Below are 16,030 nucleotides of genomic sequence, written 5' to 3'. Positions count from 1 at the left end.
AAGCAGAATGATGAATCACAGGATTGGGCCAAAAGGAAAGAAGGAAAATGATTCAGACAGACTAGTAGCACAGCTGTTCCACCAACATTTGGCCAAATCGTTGTAAAACATTTTGACAGTGACATTGGATCGGCGTTCCTGAGAGCAGTTAGGTTTGTTTTGACAATTCAGAAGCACAAAGTGGATTGTACAGTAGCTATACAAGAGAAGAGACCTTCTCTCTGGCAAATTTGGCTTTTTTTTTTTTAAAGGAGAGCAGTTACCAGATATGCTTATAATATGACAAAATCAGAATGCAAGTACATTTTTATTAAAATATATTTATTTACCAAATAGTCATTGAATGCCTTTGATGTGTGAGGCAGGGACTCAGGCTCTTGCTAAATTGGCAAATCACTTTGTCATGTTTTTTTAATGTATTATTATTTAAAAAAATAATTCACTGACTTCATTTTTCAAAACGCCACTGTGGGCTTTAGTGGACCAAGCAAAATGCATCCTAAAAATTTTTAAAGAACAGAATATAAAGGAAAGAATTTAAAGGGTTGTTTTTGGGTGTTTTTTTGTTGTTGTTTTTTTGATAAGCAGATGTTCGCTGCCTGTTTTGCAAAACACGTGACTAAGTCAATGGTACTTAAGATAGAACTTTCTTATTGGTATCCCAACCATTATGACATGCCATAGTACATAGTCTCAGCATCCCTGGAACAGCTGTTGAGTTGCTTCTGTGGTTATTCTGTTTCAGATTTCCTTAAATTGTCTTCTCTCTGTTCCTCTGTGAATCAGATAAGTGGAACCTACTGGGTCTGTAATCCAAATCCTCACTGTTATTTAGCAATGAGAGCTATGTGGTCAGAGTTTTCAGAGAATGCTGCAGCTGGACGGGGCTAAGCCATCATCTGGTCCAGGACTCCGTGCAGAGCAAAGGACAAGGGCCCCAACAAAGGAAATGAGTCTCGTAAGACTAAGGGGTGTTTCCCAGCGCAGGGCTCTTCCCTATACTACTCTGCTCTTCTTCGCTTTCTGGGCCATGAGCTCCCCGACTTTTGTATTTCATGAGACAGTGAAATTTTCCTCAAAACATTGGGAATCATGCCTTAGAGTGTCCAACTTTTTATTCAGCTGGTGAAGATGACTCAGAACACCTACCATGTATCATTAGTGTCTCTTTATGACAGAGAGAACATTTTAGCCCCCAAATCTTAAGACAAACATAATCATAGAAAAGTGTCCATTATAATGGATAAATTTAGCTTTAGAGACAAAAGCAAACACACATCAAGAAAACCTCACTGCCGTGCCCTTTTTTCTTTCGTCGTACTTCGGAGAAGTGACGACTCCATCAAAGCCAGACCAGGCCTGCAAAGCAGCAGTTGAGAACCACTGTTCTAGGCAATATCTTGACCGGACTTTGGGATCCATTATCTCCCCCTTCCACTGGGCTCTCCAACCCGGGCATAACTGCGGGCAAATCCTTGGCAGGAAGAGTTTAGGTTTCCGCACAGAGAAGACCTCAGGACAGAGATAAACCACGCTCAGAGGGCATTCCCAAGCCCCACCCCACTCCCCAGCCAGAAACTCAAGAGGCAGCCCTGCCCAGAATCCATTCCATTTGACTGCATTTTCTGCAGTCCGGGCTGGCCCCAGGGGCACGTGTGCTCACAGACACACAGAGCCCTTCCCCCAGGTGCGGCTCCTGGTGTAATGTTCTAGCGAGAGTACTTGAAATTCTTGGGCAAGTAGCCCTGGGTGTTAGTAGTGTGCCTCCACAAATTACGTAGCTATCCTGCCCGCTGGAGTCCTGAAGATAATCCTTCGGGCACTGGGAACAGACTCACACTTAGGAGGCAGATGGGTTTGGGCAACAGCTAGGGTGCCAAGGCTCATGCAAAAAGGTTACTGGAACTGTGAAAGCTTCTAACCACTCAAGACACAGTGGGTCAGTCCACATTCTGTAGGGCTCAGGTCAGCCACTTTTTTAATGTGGACAACCAACATAATCTCTTCGAGACTTGGTTTCTCCTCTTCTGTCTCAAAAACTTATTAGTAAAGGAATGCATATGTCAATTCATTCAGCCTAAAGCCGGGCACCTAGGAAATAATCAGTAATAATAATGAATATTTAATATAACTGAGCTTACTTTCCATTCCTTTTCAGCATAAACCCAACCAAAGGGGTAATGGGGGGCAAGGCACCTGCACGTGGATGTGTGCATATGAGAGTATGTGTATGATGGTGAGGGTTGAAGGTATTATTTCTCATCTGAATAATACAGACAGGAGGCAGGGTGAGAATCACTGCTTCTGATTACTTAGCTCTCCCCATGCCGGTTAAGAAAGATTTCCCTGGTGCAGCCACAACCTCACGTCTCCTGGGTTTTCTGTCTTCATTTAAATCTGAATTTAAGAAGGGTTTCCCTTTTACTTCCCTATCAAAGCAAACACTTTCCAAATGAAATATTATTTTTAAAATGTTAATTTATGCATGAAAGGTCTTTGAGTACTTTCATTTTAAATCTAAATCAAGATTCGTATTTTAGTTTTAGAAATAAGTGATCTAAGGCTGCCAACTTACATTACTAATATATCAAAAAAAAAACTTTTTAAACATGTCTGTATACCTTGGGTCTTGTTAGAACATCACATCATTTTGAGACACATCAAAAGCTTTTTGAAATTTTGCTTCCTGCTTGTTAAACACTGGATGTGTGAACCCTTTAATACACATTGGATTTTCAGGGCCATCAAATTAAAAGTACAGACATGGATACAGGTACAGGCAGCGATTTGGTCTGACACCTAACAGATTGCCAATTCTTTATAATTAATAGTAATCATCATGTCACCTCAGCCAGTACCTACAAACAAGATCGTACATCAAGGGATGCCTGGGTGGCTCAGTCGGTTAAGCGTCTGCCTTCAGCTCAGGTCATGATCCCAGGGTCCTGGGACCAAGTCCTCCATCAGGCTCCTTCCTCAACAGGGAGCCTGCTTCTCCCTCTGCCTGCCCCTCCCCCTGCTTGTTCCACCAACATAAATAAATAAAATCTTTGAAAAAAAAATCATACATCAAACAGACTGAATGAGATTTCTCCACATAGAGAGACCTGATTCAGTTTAAAGACAGGTTTTATGTTTCTTAGAAACATTCATCTAGCCACTATTATTGTAGCTAAGAGTTTGTGAATCTTACCAATTTATTTTTTGTAAGAATATTTTTACTTATTTAGCTTATAACATATTTGCCCAGAAACATTTGCTTCAAAAAGAGCCAGGGGGAGGTATATTTATTTCTCAGCACACCCCCAATAAAACTTACCTCTACTTTTCCTCTTTCCTGCTCTATGAAAACATACCAGAACTAACCTTTCTCCACCATTTCCCATGGCTGTTGAGGAAGCTCTTTGCTGTCAGAAACAATCATGTTTCTCTCTCATTACATGGTCCTTACCTTCAAATGGGTAATCAAGCAAAAACGGCCCCAAGGGCCCGGCTCTGAATCCCTTCCTACTACTTATTAACTGCTTGATTTGAGGCAAGTTCCTTAACCTCCCTTAGCCAATGGTCCACATCTGTGAAATGGGTATAATGACATCTTCCCACAGAGTTGCTACCAGTCTAAATTGATGAGATGATATAAGTAAAAGCATCTAGGTATTCAACAAACAATGACTTCCGTCCGGCTTTGGGGGCCTTAAGCACCAGATACCAACTGATAAATCCAGCTGTATCTCAAAGAACCTTCATCTGATATCGGAATAACAAACTCAAAGTGGTTACAGATATTGTATTATTGATTTTATAGTATTTAATGATTACATTTCTACTGTGGTTCTCAACTCTGTGCTTCATGAAAGATGTAAATATAGGAGACTCCTCCCCCCTCAACTCCCACCGGACCTATGAGGGGGTTTGACTGCTTGCTGTCCCAGCGTGCTGAGACAGCTTTGGAGGCAGGGTCAGAGTTAGGAAAGGTGAACTTGAAAGAGCTCAGAAAGGCTCCCCGAGCCCCTATTCTCCCAAAGATCATCCTCACTCTTCACTGGCTGGCAAAATTCCAGGGGGAGCTTTAACCCTTGACTTCCTACCGATTCCCCTGTGGATATTTAAAAAAATAATAATAATAATAGAAAAAAGAAAAAACACTCCGAGAGATTTTTTTTTTTTAAAGTAAACCTCAATATTCATTCATTTAATGCTTAGTGGGAATGAGGTTTTCCAGAGTCTTTCCAGGGAACAAGGATTGAGAGCATGGAGCAAAGAGAAGACAGGACACATTAGGGCCCTGAGGAGGGGGAGGGAAATAATACCTAAAGGTACCAAAGGTAGAAAAAGTTGAAGGAAGGCAACAATGACAAGAGACACTTCACCGGCATCACGATTTTGCTGAGAACCAGTTTGTGCACATTCGACATTCACACAACGTCCAGTGAAATTAGATTCAACGTTCACTCTTTCAGCTGCCCCACATGATTCCCGCTGCCACACAAACACCCTGATATGTAAGGAGAATAGTACTACTTAAAAGAGATCTCAACAGAATGGGTCCTGGATTTTTTTTTTAACTAAATGTCATATGATTAATTCAAGCCCAGATATGAAAAATTCTAATAGCTTGAAAGAATTTTTTAAAAACAAAATGTTGAAAGCTACTGGCCTGGGCTGATACTAGTATCCTTGACTCCTTCTTTAAAAAACCCTAAAAACTTAACAACAACAACCACCAAAAGAATCCTACAGCCAAGGTCTAAATTCACACTTGAGTGTAGCAGATTTTATAGCTTGACTGAAATAAAGAAAACTCTCAAGTAATGAACATGAAATCCTCATGTCAGTCCAACTCTACATTCTCTCCAGCTGGAGAAGAGCCAGTGATTCTCTAATAACCCAAGAGATGGGATTCATGTTTCTCTTCTGCATATTTTCTATTGGGAAAACTAACTCCATGAATGTCCCAATTTAGAAAGTTAACTCTTTGGAATTCCCAGGTTAGAAGTAATGTCAATCATATCATTAGTTTGTTAAAAATAGCCATTGCTGCCTCCAGGAACTGTGGTTAGCTAAGTGTTACTTAATGAAGGCTTCTGATGATAGGCTAGAAGTGGTGATTGTATTTTAAAGGGCTTTTTCTCCCCCCTTAAAAATTTGCTTCCTGTATTTAAGCCCCTGGAGGTCCACAGTCTATTTGGAGTCTTGTGGCACATTCTGCCATCAATAAGCCATGATCAACTCCCCATCCAGAGCCAGTCTGTCACCGAGTCCTTTCAACCCTCCCTTCCTAATGTACTCTGAATTCAGTCATCCCATTCCATCGTCTGATCCAGGCACTCAGTACTTTGTCTCTGTACCATTATAAAAAGCCTCTTCCATTCTCTCATCTCTACACATTCCAGACTGTTCCACCAATCGAACATTTACCATTTTCATCCTATCATTTCCTTGCTCAAGAACTTTTGACACTCGATTGTTCCTGATCAAATCCAAACTCTATTGTTGAACTTTTAGGATTATATTGTTAACTCTAGTTGATGGCTATATACACAGATATTCAAAGTAAAGCTCAAAGCATCATTCGTTAAATGACATGCCACTCTTCCACCGTTCAAACCTCTGCTCCAGTTGACAAGAATTTTACTATTTGATGGATATATCATGTTCTTCCTGACTCTTAGGTTTTGCTCAGTCTTTTTGTTTGAAAGGAAAAGGAAGAATGGTTAAAAGTTGGATAGCCCCCATTTTTGGTACCTGGTACCCAGAGATGGCACCTTTCCTACACTGCCTGTCAATACCCCACCTGTCTTCAAGAGCAGGTTGACTATCACATTTCCCAAGAAGCTGTTCCCATCTGCTCTGGGTGACACAGATTTTTCCTCAACTCTCTTTGCCTTATGAAACCCACAGGAGGGATCATGCCATACTTCGTATTTGCACATCTCACTCACCTTTGGGAGAGCACTAAAGCATAGAAACTAAGTTCAGCTAATTGATAAGAGGAGAGGCAGGGGTACCCCAAATCCTTAAAACTGCTTAAGATGCTTATATTCTCCTTAATACTCCAGAATCAATTATCATAGATACAGGGACCAGTCGAGTCCTTAATTTGTGTCAAGCACTATGCTAAATGCTTTACCTATATAGTCTTATTTAATTCTTACAACCACTGTGTGAATTATCACTATATACACCTTGTGGGAAACTGAAGTTCAGCAAAATTGAGTGACTTACCCAAGATCACACAAATAGCGATGGAGATGGGTCTAGAAACCATGTCTTGAGGACTCCAAGCCCTATGTCCTTAACCTCTACACCAAATCATCTCAGAAAAATATGCAAAAAAAAAAAAAGCCTAATATAATGAAAAGAATGAGCACTCCTTTCTCATGGACTCTGCTTACCCCTGAGTGATAAATCCATAAATATGGAATTACTTACCAAAATTCCATCTTAGTTTCCCCATTTACTATGGAAATCTAGGATGCTTGCCTTTGTTTTCCCCCTAAATGTGTGGTCCAGAATGCACTGGAATTCAAAAGGCATGCACAGCATGCGTGATGGCAAGTGTTGTTCTCCGTGACACTCCACGGGCTCCCTAGTCAAGAATTCAGAGGGAGTGTCTCCAAATATCTGCAAAGCATCTTTCTGTGCACTCACAACTTCATATGCATGCAGAAATACAGATTGCTGGACCTCCATCTGTCCCTACTGCCCCAGAATATATAGGAGTAGGGCCTTGGAACATGTATTTTTGGTGAGTGCTCTCAGGTCATTATTTTAAGAAAGGCTGAGAAACACAGAAACCCACTCCTGCCTTGGATTCTCTAGTTAGATGCCTTTTTAGAGATATGAGGACACATAGATCATAGGAAAAAGTTCTTTTTTAATTTTAGCAGTTTCTTTATAAATCTTCCCAAGCATCTTTTTGTGGAACTAGAGAGTAGGAATTACTTGAAATAAATGACAACCCCTTGGGCGCCTGGGTGGCTCAGTTGGTTAAGCGACTGCCTTCGGCTCAGGTCATGATCCTGGAGTCCCAGGATCGAGTCCCGCATCGGGCTCCCTGCTCAGCGCGGGGTCTGCTTCTCCCTCTGACCCTCTTCCCTCTTGTGCTGTCTCTCATTCTCTCTCTCAAATAAATAAAATTTTTAAAAAAAATAAAATAAAATAAAATAAATAAATAAATAAAATAAATAAATAAATGACAACCCCGTTTTGAAGCTACCATATTAAAAAACATGAATTTCAAAAGTGGGCATTCTTGGGACATTTGAAAGACTGGAACGAATCAATCTAAATTGACTGGTTAAAAAAACATACAAGAGCTCCTAGTCAGGGGCCGATATCCTTCAAAGGATGGTGGCAAATTAATGACAAGTTGTGTATTTTGTATTTCAAGGAAGAATCTATTTATGCAACCCAAAGATCAAGATTCACCTCTCCATGGCTCTTTTTTGTACATAAATTAAATTTTGTTAAAATAGGGCGCCTGGGTGGCTCAGTTGGTTAAGCGACTGCCTTCAGCTCAGGTCATGATGCCAGGGTTCTGGGATCGAGTCCCGCATCGGGCTCCCTGCTCGGCGGGGAGCCTGCTTCTCCCTCTCCCACTCCCCCTGCTTGTGTCCCCTCTCTCGCTGTGTCTCTCTCTGTCAAATAAATAAATAAAATCTTTAAAAAAAATTTTGTTAAAATAAAGACGAGGAGGGTGCCTGGGTGGCTCAGACGGTTAAGCGTCTGTCTTTGGCTCAGGTCATGATCCCAGGGTCCTGGGATCAAATCCCACATCGGGCTCCTGGCTCAGTGGGGAGTTCTGCTTCTCCCTCTGCCCCTTCCCCTGCTCGTGCGTATTCTCTCTCTCTCTCTCTCTCTCCCAAAAATAAATAAAATCTTAATAAATTAATAAAGATGAAGAAACAGTATATTTATTTGTCTCGTCCAAAATTATGATATAATAATATTGCTTGGAATAAATAAGCTTTATATACTGAAATCGTCTTTGTAAGACTGCTGATTGTAACAACACTTGTTCTGCTCACATGGGACATGATCACAAGGAAGTAAATTATACTTCTTTCTCCCAGATTTGGGAGCTTACATGTATCTGTCTTGAAAGCTAGCCACTCAAGCATGAACTATTCCTCAAAATCTTACATTTATGAAATGCATAAAAGCAGGAGGGGCTTTTCTTTTTCTTTTTAGAGTAGTAATATAGAATAATAGAGTTCAGATTCATAAGTCTAGAGACCTGCATTTAAATCATAACTCTGTTACCTACTAACAGTGTGGTCTTTGGACCTCAAGCTCTGTGTCTGCAAACTGGCAATACTAATGTCTACATTGCATAGTTATTGTTTTTAATATTTACTTGGTTATTTAAGTAATCTCTCCACCCAGTATGGGGCTTGAACTCAGGACCCCAAGATCAAGGGTCACATGCTCTACCCACTGAGGCAGCCAGGCGCCCCTACGTTGCATGGTTATCTTAGAGATATGAAATAATACATATGAATGCGTAATACAGAAGAAAGGCAATTAATGTTAGTCATCATTTCTTTGTTGGGATGGATTGGTTTGCCTTTGGGGAGGATTTCCCTTCACCGTTGTGTTTCAAGGCAACCCGAGTGGAGAAACAGGACAACAGCAGGCCAGGGAAAGAGGGGTGAAAGCACAGACAATGAAGAGTCAAGGCTTCACCTCATCCTACTCTAGAACAAATCCTCCACTGGGGGCTGCACAACCCAGGAAGACGGGGGCAGGCGGGCCACCACCATAATCGCTTGGTGTAAGTAAAGCCTGAATTGGCTGTAGAGTGCCAGACTTCACAGAGCCCAGATCCTTACTCTGCATTATTTTAGGGATGAACTTGCTTCTTGTCAATTATTACTTCTTAAAATATTACCCCTACATGGGCAGTGTAGGAAGAAAAATAGATGGCTGATTGATTGATTGATCGATTGATAGGTAAACAGAATCCGCCCCCAAAAGACCCAAGGTTGGAACAGTAATGTTGTTTGAGCGTGTGATTGTGGATTTTAAGCGATGACAGACTGAGAGCCAAGGCTGATGCCAGTGACAGAGATCCAAGAGTTCCCCTCCTCACGTCTGTGACCTCACACCACCTGGGGTCCCCGTCATAGGTGGTGTAATTCCATATGTGTGTTAAGGGGTCACTGAAGGGAGTCATGACAAAGGACTCCAACTATGGCAGCCTCACCTCAGACCTTACTATTTCAAGAGGGTCTGCCTCACCTGTCCCATTCATCACTCTGGCTGCAGTCTGTTTGTTCAGCCTGAACTGTGGAAGCACCAGCGAGAAACCAGGCTTTGGAACTTGGGCTCCAAGAAATGCTGCTGGGGGACGCCTGGGTGGCTCAGTCGGTTAAGCGTCTGCCTTTGGCTCAGGTCATGATCCCAGGGTCCTGGGATCAAGTCCTGCATCGGGCTCCCTGCTCCGCGGGGAGCCTGCTTCTCCCTCTGCCTCTGTCTCTCTCTCTGTCTCTCATGAATAAATAAATAAAAATCTTAAAAAAAAAAAAAAAAGAAATGCTGCTGGAACCGTGATATTTTTACATCACCTAACCAACTGCCAGCGCTTTAATAAACGTCTCCTCACACAGTTTCAGTGATGACATACATTGGAATCATTAGGAATTGTTATAGCCCTGGGAATTTTATAATAAAAGAAAGCTAAATGGGGAAAGTAAAAAGGAAGGAGAAATATGCTAAAGCACCCAGAGGATCGGAGGCTGGGCGGCATCACCAGAGGCATTTCTGGAAGCCACGCTCCGACAATGCTTGATGAAAAATCACACGCCCCATCATTAGGTCATGCCAGGCATGCATTTTTTCTTTTTGTTAAAGATTTTTTTTTATTTATTCATTTGCCAGAGAGAGGGAGCACAAGCAGGGGGAGCAGCAGAGGGAGAGGGAGAAGCAGGCTTCCCGTGGAGCAGGGAGTCCGATGCAGGGCTCGATCCCAGGACCCCGGGATCATGACCTGAGCTGAAGGCAGATGCTTCACCGGCTGAGCCACCCAAGCATCCCCAGGCATCCATTTTTAAACACCCTTTGTGGAACAGGAAAAGATGACCGCAAAGCGGTGACGGGCAGGGAGGTGGCCCTCTCCCTGCATGCAGAGCGTACCTGAGGCATTATCGAGGCTGAAGGCGATGCGTACTGGCTTATCCGCAGGTACCCTGGCTGTGCTGATCATGTGGGCACCTGAGCTTTGGCCTTCCCCTGGGTCTTCCAGCTGTAAGGACAAGAGAGAGCCATTGTCACTTACCCAAGTCATCCCTCAAATACTCAGAGGATCTTGGAAATTGGAGGGAAAGTTAGTAAGCATTACTTTCTTATTTTGAAGATACTCCCAGTTCCTAGCTTTCTTTCCCTACATGGAAAGTATTCACCTGCCCCATTTAAAATTCTTTTTCTGGCTTATAAAAAAAACTTGTTTTGGAAATACATATCTAGAATGAAATATACAAGATGGAGCAAAATCTCCACCCACCTCACTTTTTTAGTATCCCTTCACACTGACTAGTCCAACCCTGGCCCTTCCAGGTCTTATATAGTGTTTTATTTTTAATTGAGGAGGATACAGAAGTCCTAATAGGGCATCAGATGGCTTCATATTAAATTAGCTTGTCACACTCAAAAGCCTAAGTTGGACCTGAATTATTGATCTGAATTATGGAGTGGTAAAGAATGGGTGATAAAGAATGAGTATCAAGGACCACTTCAAGAATACCAAAGACTATTTTAAAATATCCCACAGGTATAGTAAGAATATTATGTGCTTTAAATATCTAATTGACTGCCTGTGAACCTATCAAACATGTATCAGGTTGTACATCTTAACAATGTATGATACAAGCAAAAGACAGAACTTAAAAACATGCTATTGATGTTCTACTGTACCTGTGAAATTATCATTAATAAACTAAGATCGAATGAATGGAAAAACATCCTACAGATGAGTTGGGATGGGCAAAAATACATGCATATTTCCTTGTTATAATAATAGAATTTAGCCCAAATACATTTTACCAAGATATTTGATAACTTTTGTACAACGGGACTAAGGAAAAGAGATTGTTATAAATACATGATATCTTCATTATTTAAATACATATGTGTAACTTTTCTATTTTTAATCATGCTTCCCTAAACTCTCTACTTTCCTTCTCATGTAGACAGTAAACCAAAAACTCTGAGTGATATTTTTAGGAAAACGTCTCTAAAAATGGCAAAATATAAATCATCTCTTTAACCATCCTCAGCAAGATTCTGGGAACTGTTTATCAGGACATTTTCTCAGAGCAAGGTTTCCAACTCTTTCCCATAACTTTTTTGTATCTAAAAATAGTGTCCAGAACACTGAATTTTGTTTTTACACTTATTTATAGAGCAAACTCAAATGCATACACACACACACACACACACGTATATTTAGACAAACACACATATGGAATCATCCTACCCAGTGTATGGAAAGAGAACAGGATTATATTAAACACCTAGTATAGCTTTGGAGAAAAACCAGCAACTGTTTATCACCCAGTTAGAATCATATTTGGCCCATTCATTTAAAACCACAAATAGCAATGAACCATAAAGCACTCCGAGTCATGTCCTTCTAAGTTAAAAAAAAAAAAAAAGTAATAACATGAAACATTCAACGTAAGAAAAGGGTAATATAAAATTGCTGTTACTTGACTCAGGATATGTTTTATCTTAGCTCTGACATACATTTCTGTGTAGTCTCCTCTGCTTAGAATCAACCATCTTGTTAGCCACCTGTTCCTAGGGAATAGAACAGACTGTCTCAAATTTAACAAAACAAACAGTAAAAAACCCGTTAAAGTTGTAGCTAAGAGAAAAAGTCTGATTGTTATGCACTGTCCCATCACCGACCCATTTTATCCTAACATCAGAGGATGAAAAGCGCTCCTCTTTTGGCTAAATCTCCCAATGCTTCCCTGCACCAAGAAATAAAGCGCGAGAGGTGGAAATTTGCCTCAAGGTTTCCAGCACCCGGGAAATGAAACTGGTAAACACAGCTCATTAGAGCCCCTCCCCTCCACACAATGGAGAACATCTGCCTGCCTCGGAAAGGATGACAGCAGCCAAGGGGGGTGGATTTTGAGTTCCACACGGTGTTGGCCAGGAGAGCTCCTAAACCAGCTTGCCTTTTCATCACACCGCCTATGGGAATGGACCACTGCTGTCCTCCTCTCGGCTGTTAACAGAGCTTCGGTTAAGTTGCTGGTGCCCCGAGTGTTTAGTTCGGTCTTCACACCTGCTGCCTTACCTCACTTAGATGAGTGTCTGCACTTGTGTAATCCAGGGCCAGCCACTGCCTTGGCCAGTCGTCGCCTTTGTGGAGCGAAGACCTAGTGAGAGAGCAGCCTGCACCTGCTGCATAGCAGCCAGTGACAGCCTGAGGGGCAACGACAGCTGTCAGGGCAGTCCACTGCTACCTGCTCTCCTCCAGACCCCTGCGTCCCACTGGCCTCCCTGCTCCGCTTCCCTCCGCAACCCCTCTCTCCTTTCCTTGCCTCTCCACCAGCCAGGATGTTGTCATGCTTCTAGAAAAAGCAAGTGCAAAAGAAAACCCTCCTCCTGTCAGAGGCATTGATAAACAGCAAGTTGTGGAGAGTCCAAATGTTTTAATTCATTAGTCCTGGCAAACCTAAAATACAAACAGACTTGCTTCACAAGACAGGAATGTCTTCAGCGTGACCCAATCGGTGTCTGTGTCTATTCCAGCAAACTGGCAAAGACAGCATGACTCCAGTCAGCAAAAATGTCGGCAGCTCCAATCAGCTCAGCAAGACCCGGCCAACTCCGACAGACCGCAGGCTGACTCTCAGATGATAGCAAGGATCCTGGTTAAGAACGTGAGGTCTGAGATGGAGCCGCTGATGGGCTTGATGACTTGATCCCCTCTACAAACGCACCCGACTGCAAAACCAGTCAATGGTGAAAAGGAATGGAGCATTCGGTTTGTTCATCCTCTTTAATAGCTATAAACCTGCAGGTACCTTAGTACTTTAAAAGAGTTGGATGATGATGTTGAGGTTAAATAATTAAAGATAAACAAGTATTCAGAGAATGCAAAGACAAGCCATAGAAGAGAAGAGTAGTCTTTGCAAACTAAGTACCAGATAAAGAGCTGGTCTCCAAAATATAAAGAGAACTCTTTAAACGGTAAGAAAGCAAACAACCCAATTTTTAAAAATGGGCAAAAGATCTGAACAGATACCTCACCGAAGATGTACGATGGCAAATAACCATACAAGAAGCTGCTGAACACCATAGGTTATTCGAGAATTACAAACAATGAGTGACCACTACACACATATTAGAATGGTCAAAACCAAAACACTGACAGCACCCAAGACTGATGAGGACACATAATGTCACAGACACCTTGGAAGACAATTTGGTAGTTTCTCACAAGACTAAGCAAACTCTTACCCTATTATGCTCCATCAGTCCCGCTCCTTGATATCTACCCAAAGGAGTTGAAAACTACTGTCCACACAAAAACCCACACCCGGATGTTTATAGCCACTTTCTTCGTAATTGCCAAAACCCGAAGGCAAACAAGATGTCCTTGGAAGGTGAACAGATAAACCAACTGTGGTCCATCCGGATAGTGGAATCTAATTCAGTGATAAAAAGAAACGAGCGCTCAAGCCACAAAAAGACATGGAGGAAACTTAAGTGTATATTATTAAGTGAAAGAAACCAATGTGAAAAGGCTAAGGACTACATGATTCCAGCTATGCAAAATTAAGGGAAAGGCAAAATTTAATTAAAATTAAGAAGACAGTAAAAAGATCAGTAGCTGCCAGAGCTTCAAGGGAGAGGCAGAGAGGGTTAAACAGATGGGACTTTTAAGGCAGTGAAACTATTCTGGATGATACTATAATGGTGAATACATGTCTTATACATTTGTCAAAACCCACAAAACGTACAACACCAAGAGTGAACCCTAACCCAAATTGTGGACTGTAGTTAATAATAATGTATCTATACTGGCTCATCAATTGTAACAAATGCACCACACTAACACCAGATGTGAATATCAGGGGAAATAAGTGGGAAGAAGCATTGGGAGCGCATAAGGGAAACCTGCTTTTCATTCATTCTTTTCTGTAAACCTAAAACAGCTCAAAAAAAAAGTTTAATAAATAAGTAAAAGGTCTTAGCAGGTTGTCTTGATCTAATGAATAAAAGACTAAATTTTGGGGCACCTGGGTGGCTCAGTCAGTTGATCTCAGCTCAGGTCTTGATCTCAGGGTTGTGAGTTCAAGCCCTACATTGGGCTCCATGCTGGGCATGAAGCCTACTTAAAAAAAAAAAAAGGCTAATTTGTTATGATATCCACAGCAACAAGCTGCACAGATTCAGATAATTAGAACATTCACATATAAACCTATTTGCATTTCTAACTGCAAATCTTTTCAGGAATCATTATTACTGTTTTGATGTTATTTTATGGTTAATAACATCACCTTACATAATGCATTAGACTTCATCAAAAGAGTCCTATTCACTATCTCATCGTCATCTTCCCTGTAATCCTGTAACATAATCATGGTCAATATTGTCACCCCTATCCGACAGATGAGCAAACTGAGACTCAGACAATAGAAGAAGCAAGCTTAAGGGTAAATGATCAGTATGGAATAAAGAACCCAGATAGGATCCAGGTTTTCTAATTTTTGGTTCATGCTATTTCCATTATACCAGGATGCACTCTGTATGAAATATCCAACTGAATTGTTTCATTAACGATGACTGACTCTTAACTTTTGGCTTGGAGGAGACAAAAGTATAACTTGCTTCAATGGTCTGGCATCCAGGTTCATCTGACCCCAGCCATATTTATCATGACTCTCCAAGGAAATCAAAGTTGTGCGTCTTATCTGTGCTGATGGCGAAGTGGATACCACAACCACACTCACACCCAAATCAACCCCTCAGGGCACCTTGAGAAATGCTGGTGGTGACATCAATATTATACTGATGTCTGGACTCCAGTGAAGCATCTGGACTCCAGTGAAGCTGACCCTTCAGAATGGAAAGACCCGAAATGAGGTAGCACCTTCCTCCTCTGCCCCAATCATCAAAACTCTGGAGGAGCCACCCAGAGATAGAAAGGGAAAAGTTACACATTAAATACAATAGAACTATTGTTCTTTATTTTATTGTCAGAAGCACCTGACAGTTGCAACATAGATCTTTATGCAGAGAATTCCCCAGTGTCAATTAAAGCAATCCTGGGGACTGCCCAATTTGTAGGCTTCGGTGTCAATGGCCCCATCCTCATAACATCAAAGATGACATCAACAGTGACGCGGTGGATGCCCAGTTGGCAAAGAGCTATAAAGAGAAAGATTTCATTAAAGGACAATTTGACAGCAACCAGAAAGGAAAAAAAGAATACATCCAAATAATCTAAATGTGCTCCGTGCAAGTCTCATCATATAAATTCCAGGTTTTAAACAGCAATTAATATTCACTAACTCTTCTGTTCCCATAGGAGCAACAGTGTATTTCTTGGCTCTTTATCTAAACACTTCCAAGAGAGTAACAAATCTGAAACCCAAGTGAAATCCCTTCCCACAACTGTAACCCAAAATAACTACATGGTATTTTAAGAATTCAATAGAATTGTACTAATTCAATCAAAAAGCATTGTGAGTATACATCAAAATAGTAACAAATTAACAGTATGTCTCTGGGTAAAAGCAAAATGTATAATTTTTATTTTCTTCTCTTCAGCAATAAATGTATTTTCTTATTAGGCGAGAAGTTAGTTTTAATAGTGTTCAAGGAGCTTTTCAAATAATGAAACCTAGACCTGCTTCTGAATGGTGGTCTATAATATGCATAGAGGCTCATGGGACAGGTCATTGTCACAATTAATGTGGTCTGAATGTCTCGATACAATTCAATCAGCATTTGAGGAAGATTTACTTACTTACTTACTTACTTACTTACTTACTTACTTACTTACTTA

General features: G+C 41.2%; 1 protein-coding gene across 9 annotated transcripts in view; it reads right to left on the bottom strand.

The window, feature by feature from the left end:
• MAP3K7CL (MAP3K7 C-terminal like) overlaps positions 1-16,030 on the bottom strand; it is a 91,335-nt gene that overhangs the window by 25,547 nt on the left and 49,758 nt on the right. For 2 of the 9 annotated variants that reach the window (XM_035017566.1, XM_035017567.1), the window contains one exon: positions 10,138-10,246. In XM_035017566.1, the coding sequence (XP_034873457.1) occupies positions 10,138-10,207 (70 nt within the window). In that variant the 5' untranslated portion in view covers positions 10,208-10,246. The other 7 variants (XM_035017563.1, XM_035017561.1, XM_035017562.1 and 4 more) reach the window with 7 other exon arrangements.

The sequence above is a fragment of the Mirounga leonina genome, unplaced genomic scaffold (assembly GCF_011800145.1).
Source record: "Mirounga leonina isolate KUSES-001 unplaced genomic scaffold, KU_Mleo_1.0 Mir_172, whole genome shotgun sequence".
Classification (NCBI taxonomy): Eukaryota; Metazoa; Chordata; class Mammalia; order Carnivora; family Phocidae; genus Mirounga; species Mirounga leonina.
The sequence above is the reverse complement of the archived record's forward strand: the minus strand, read 5'-3'. Positions and strand labels throughout refer to the sequence as shown.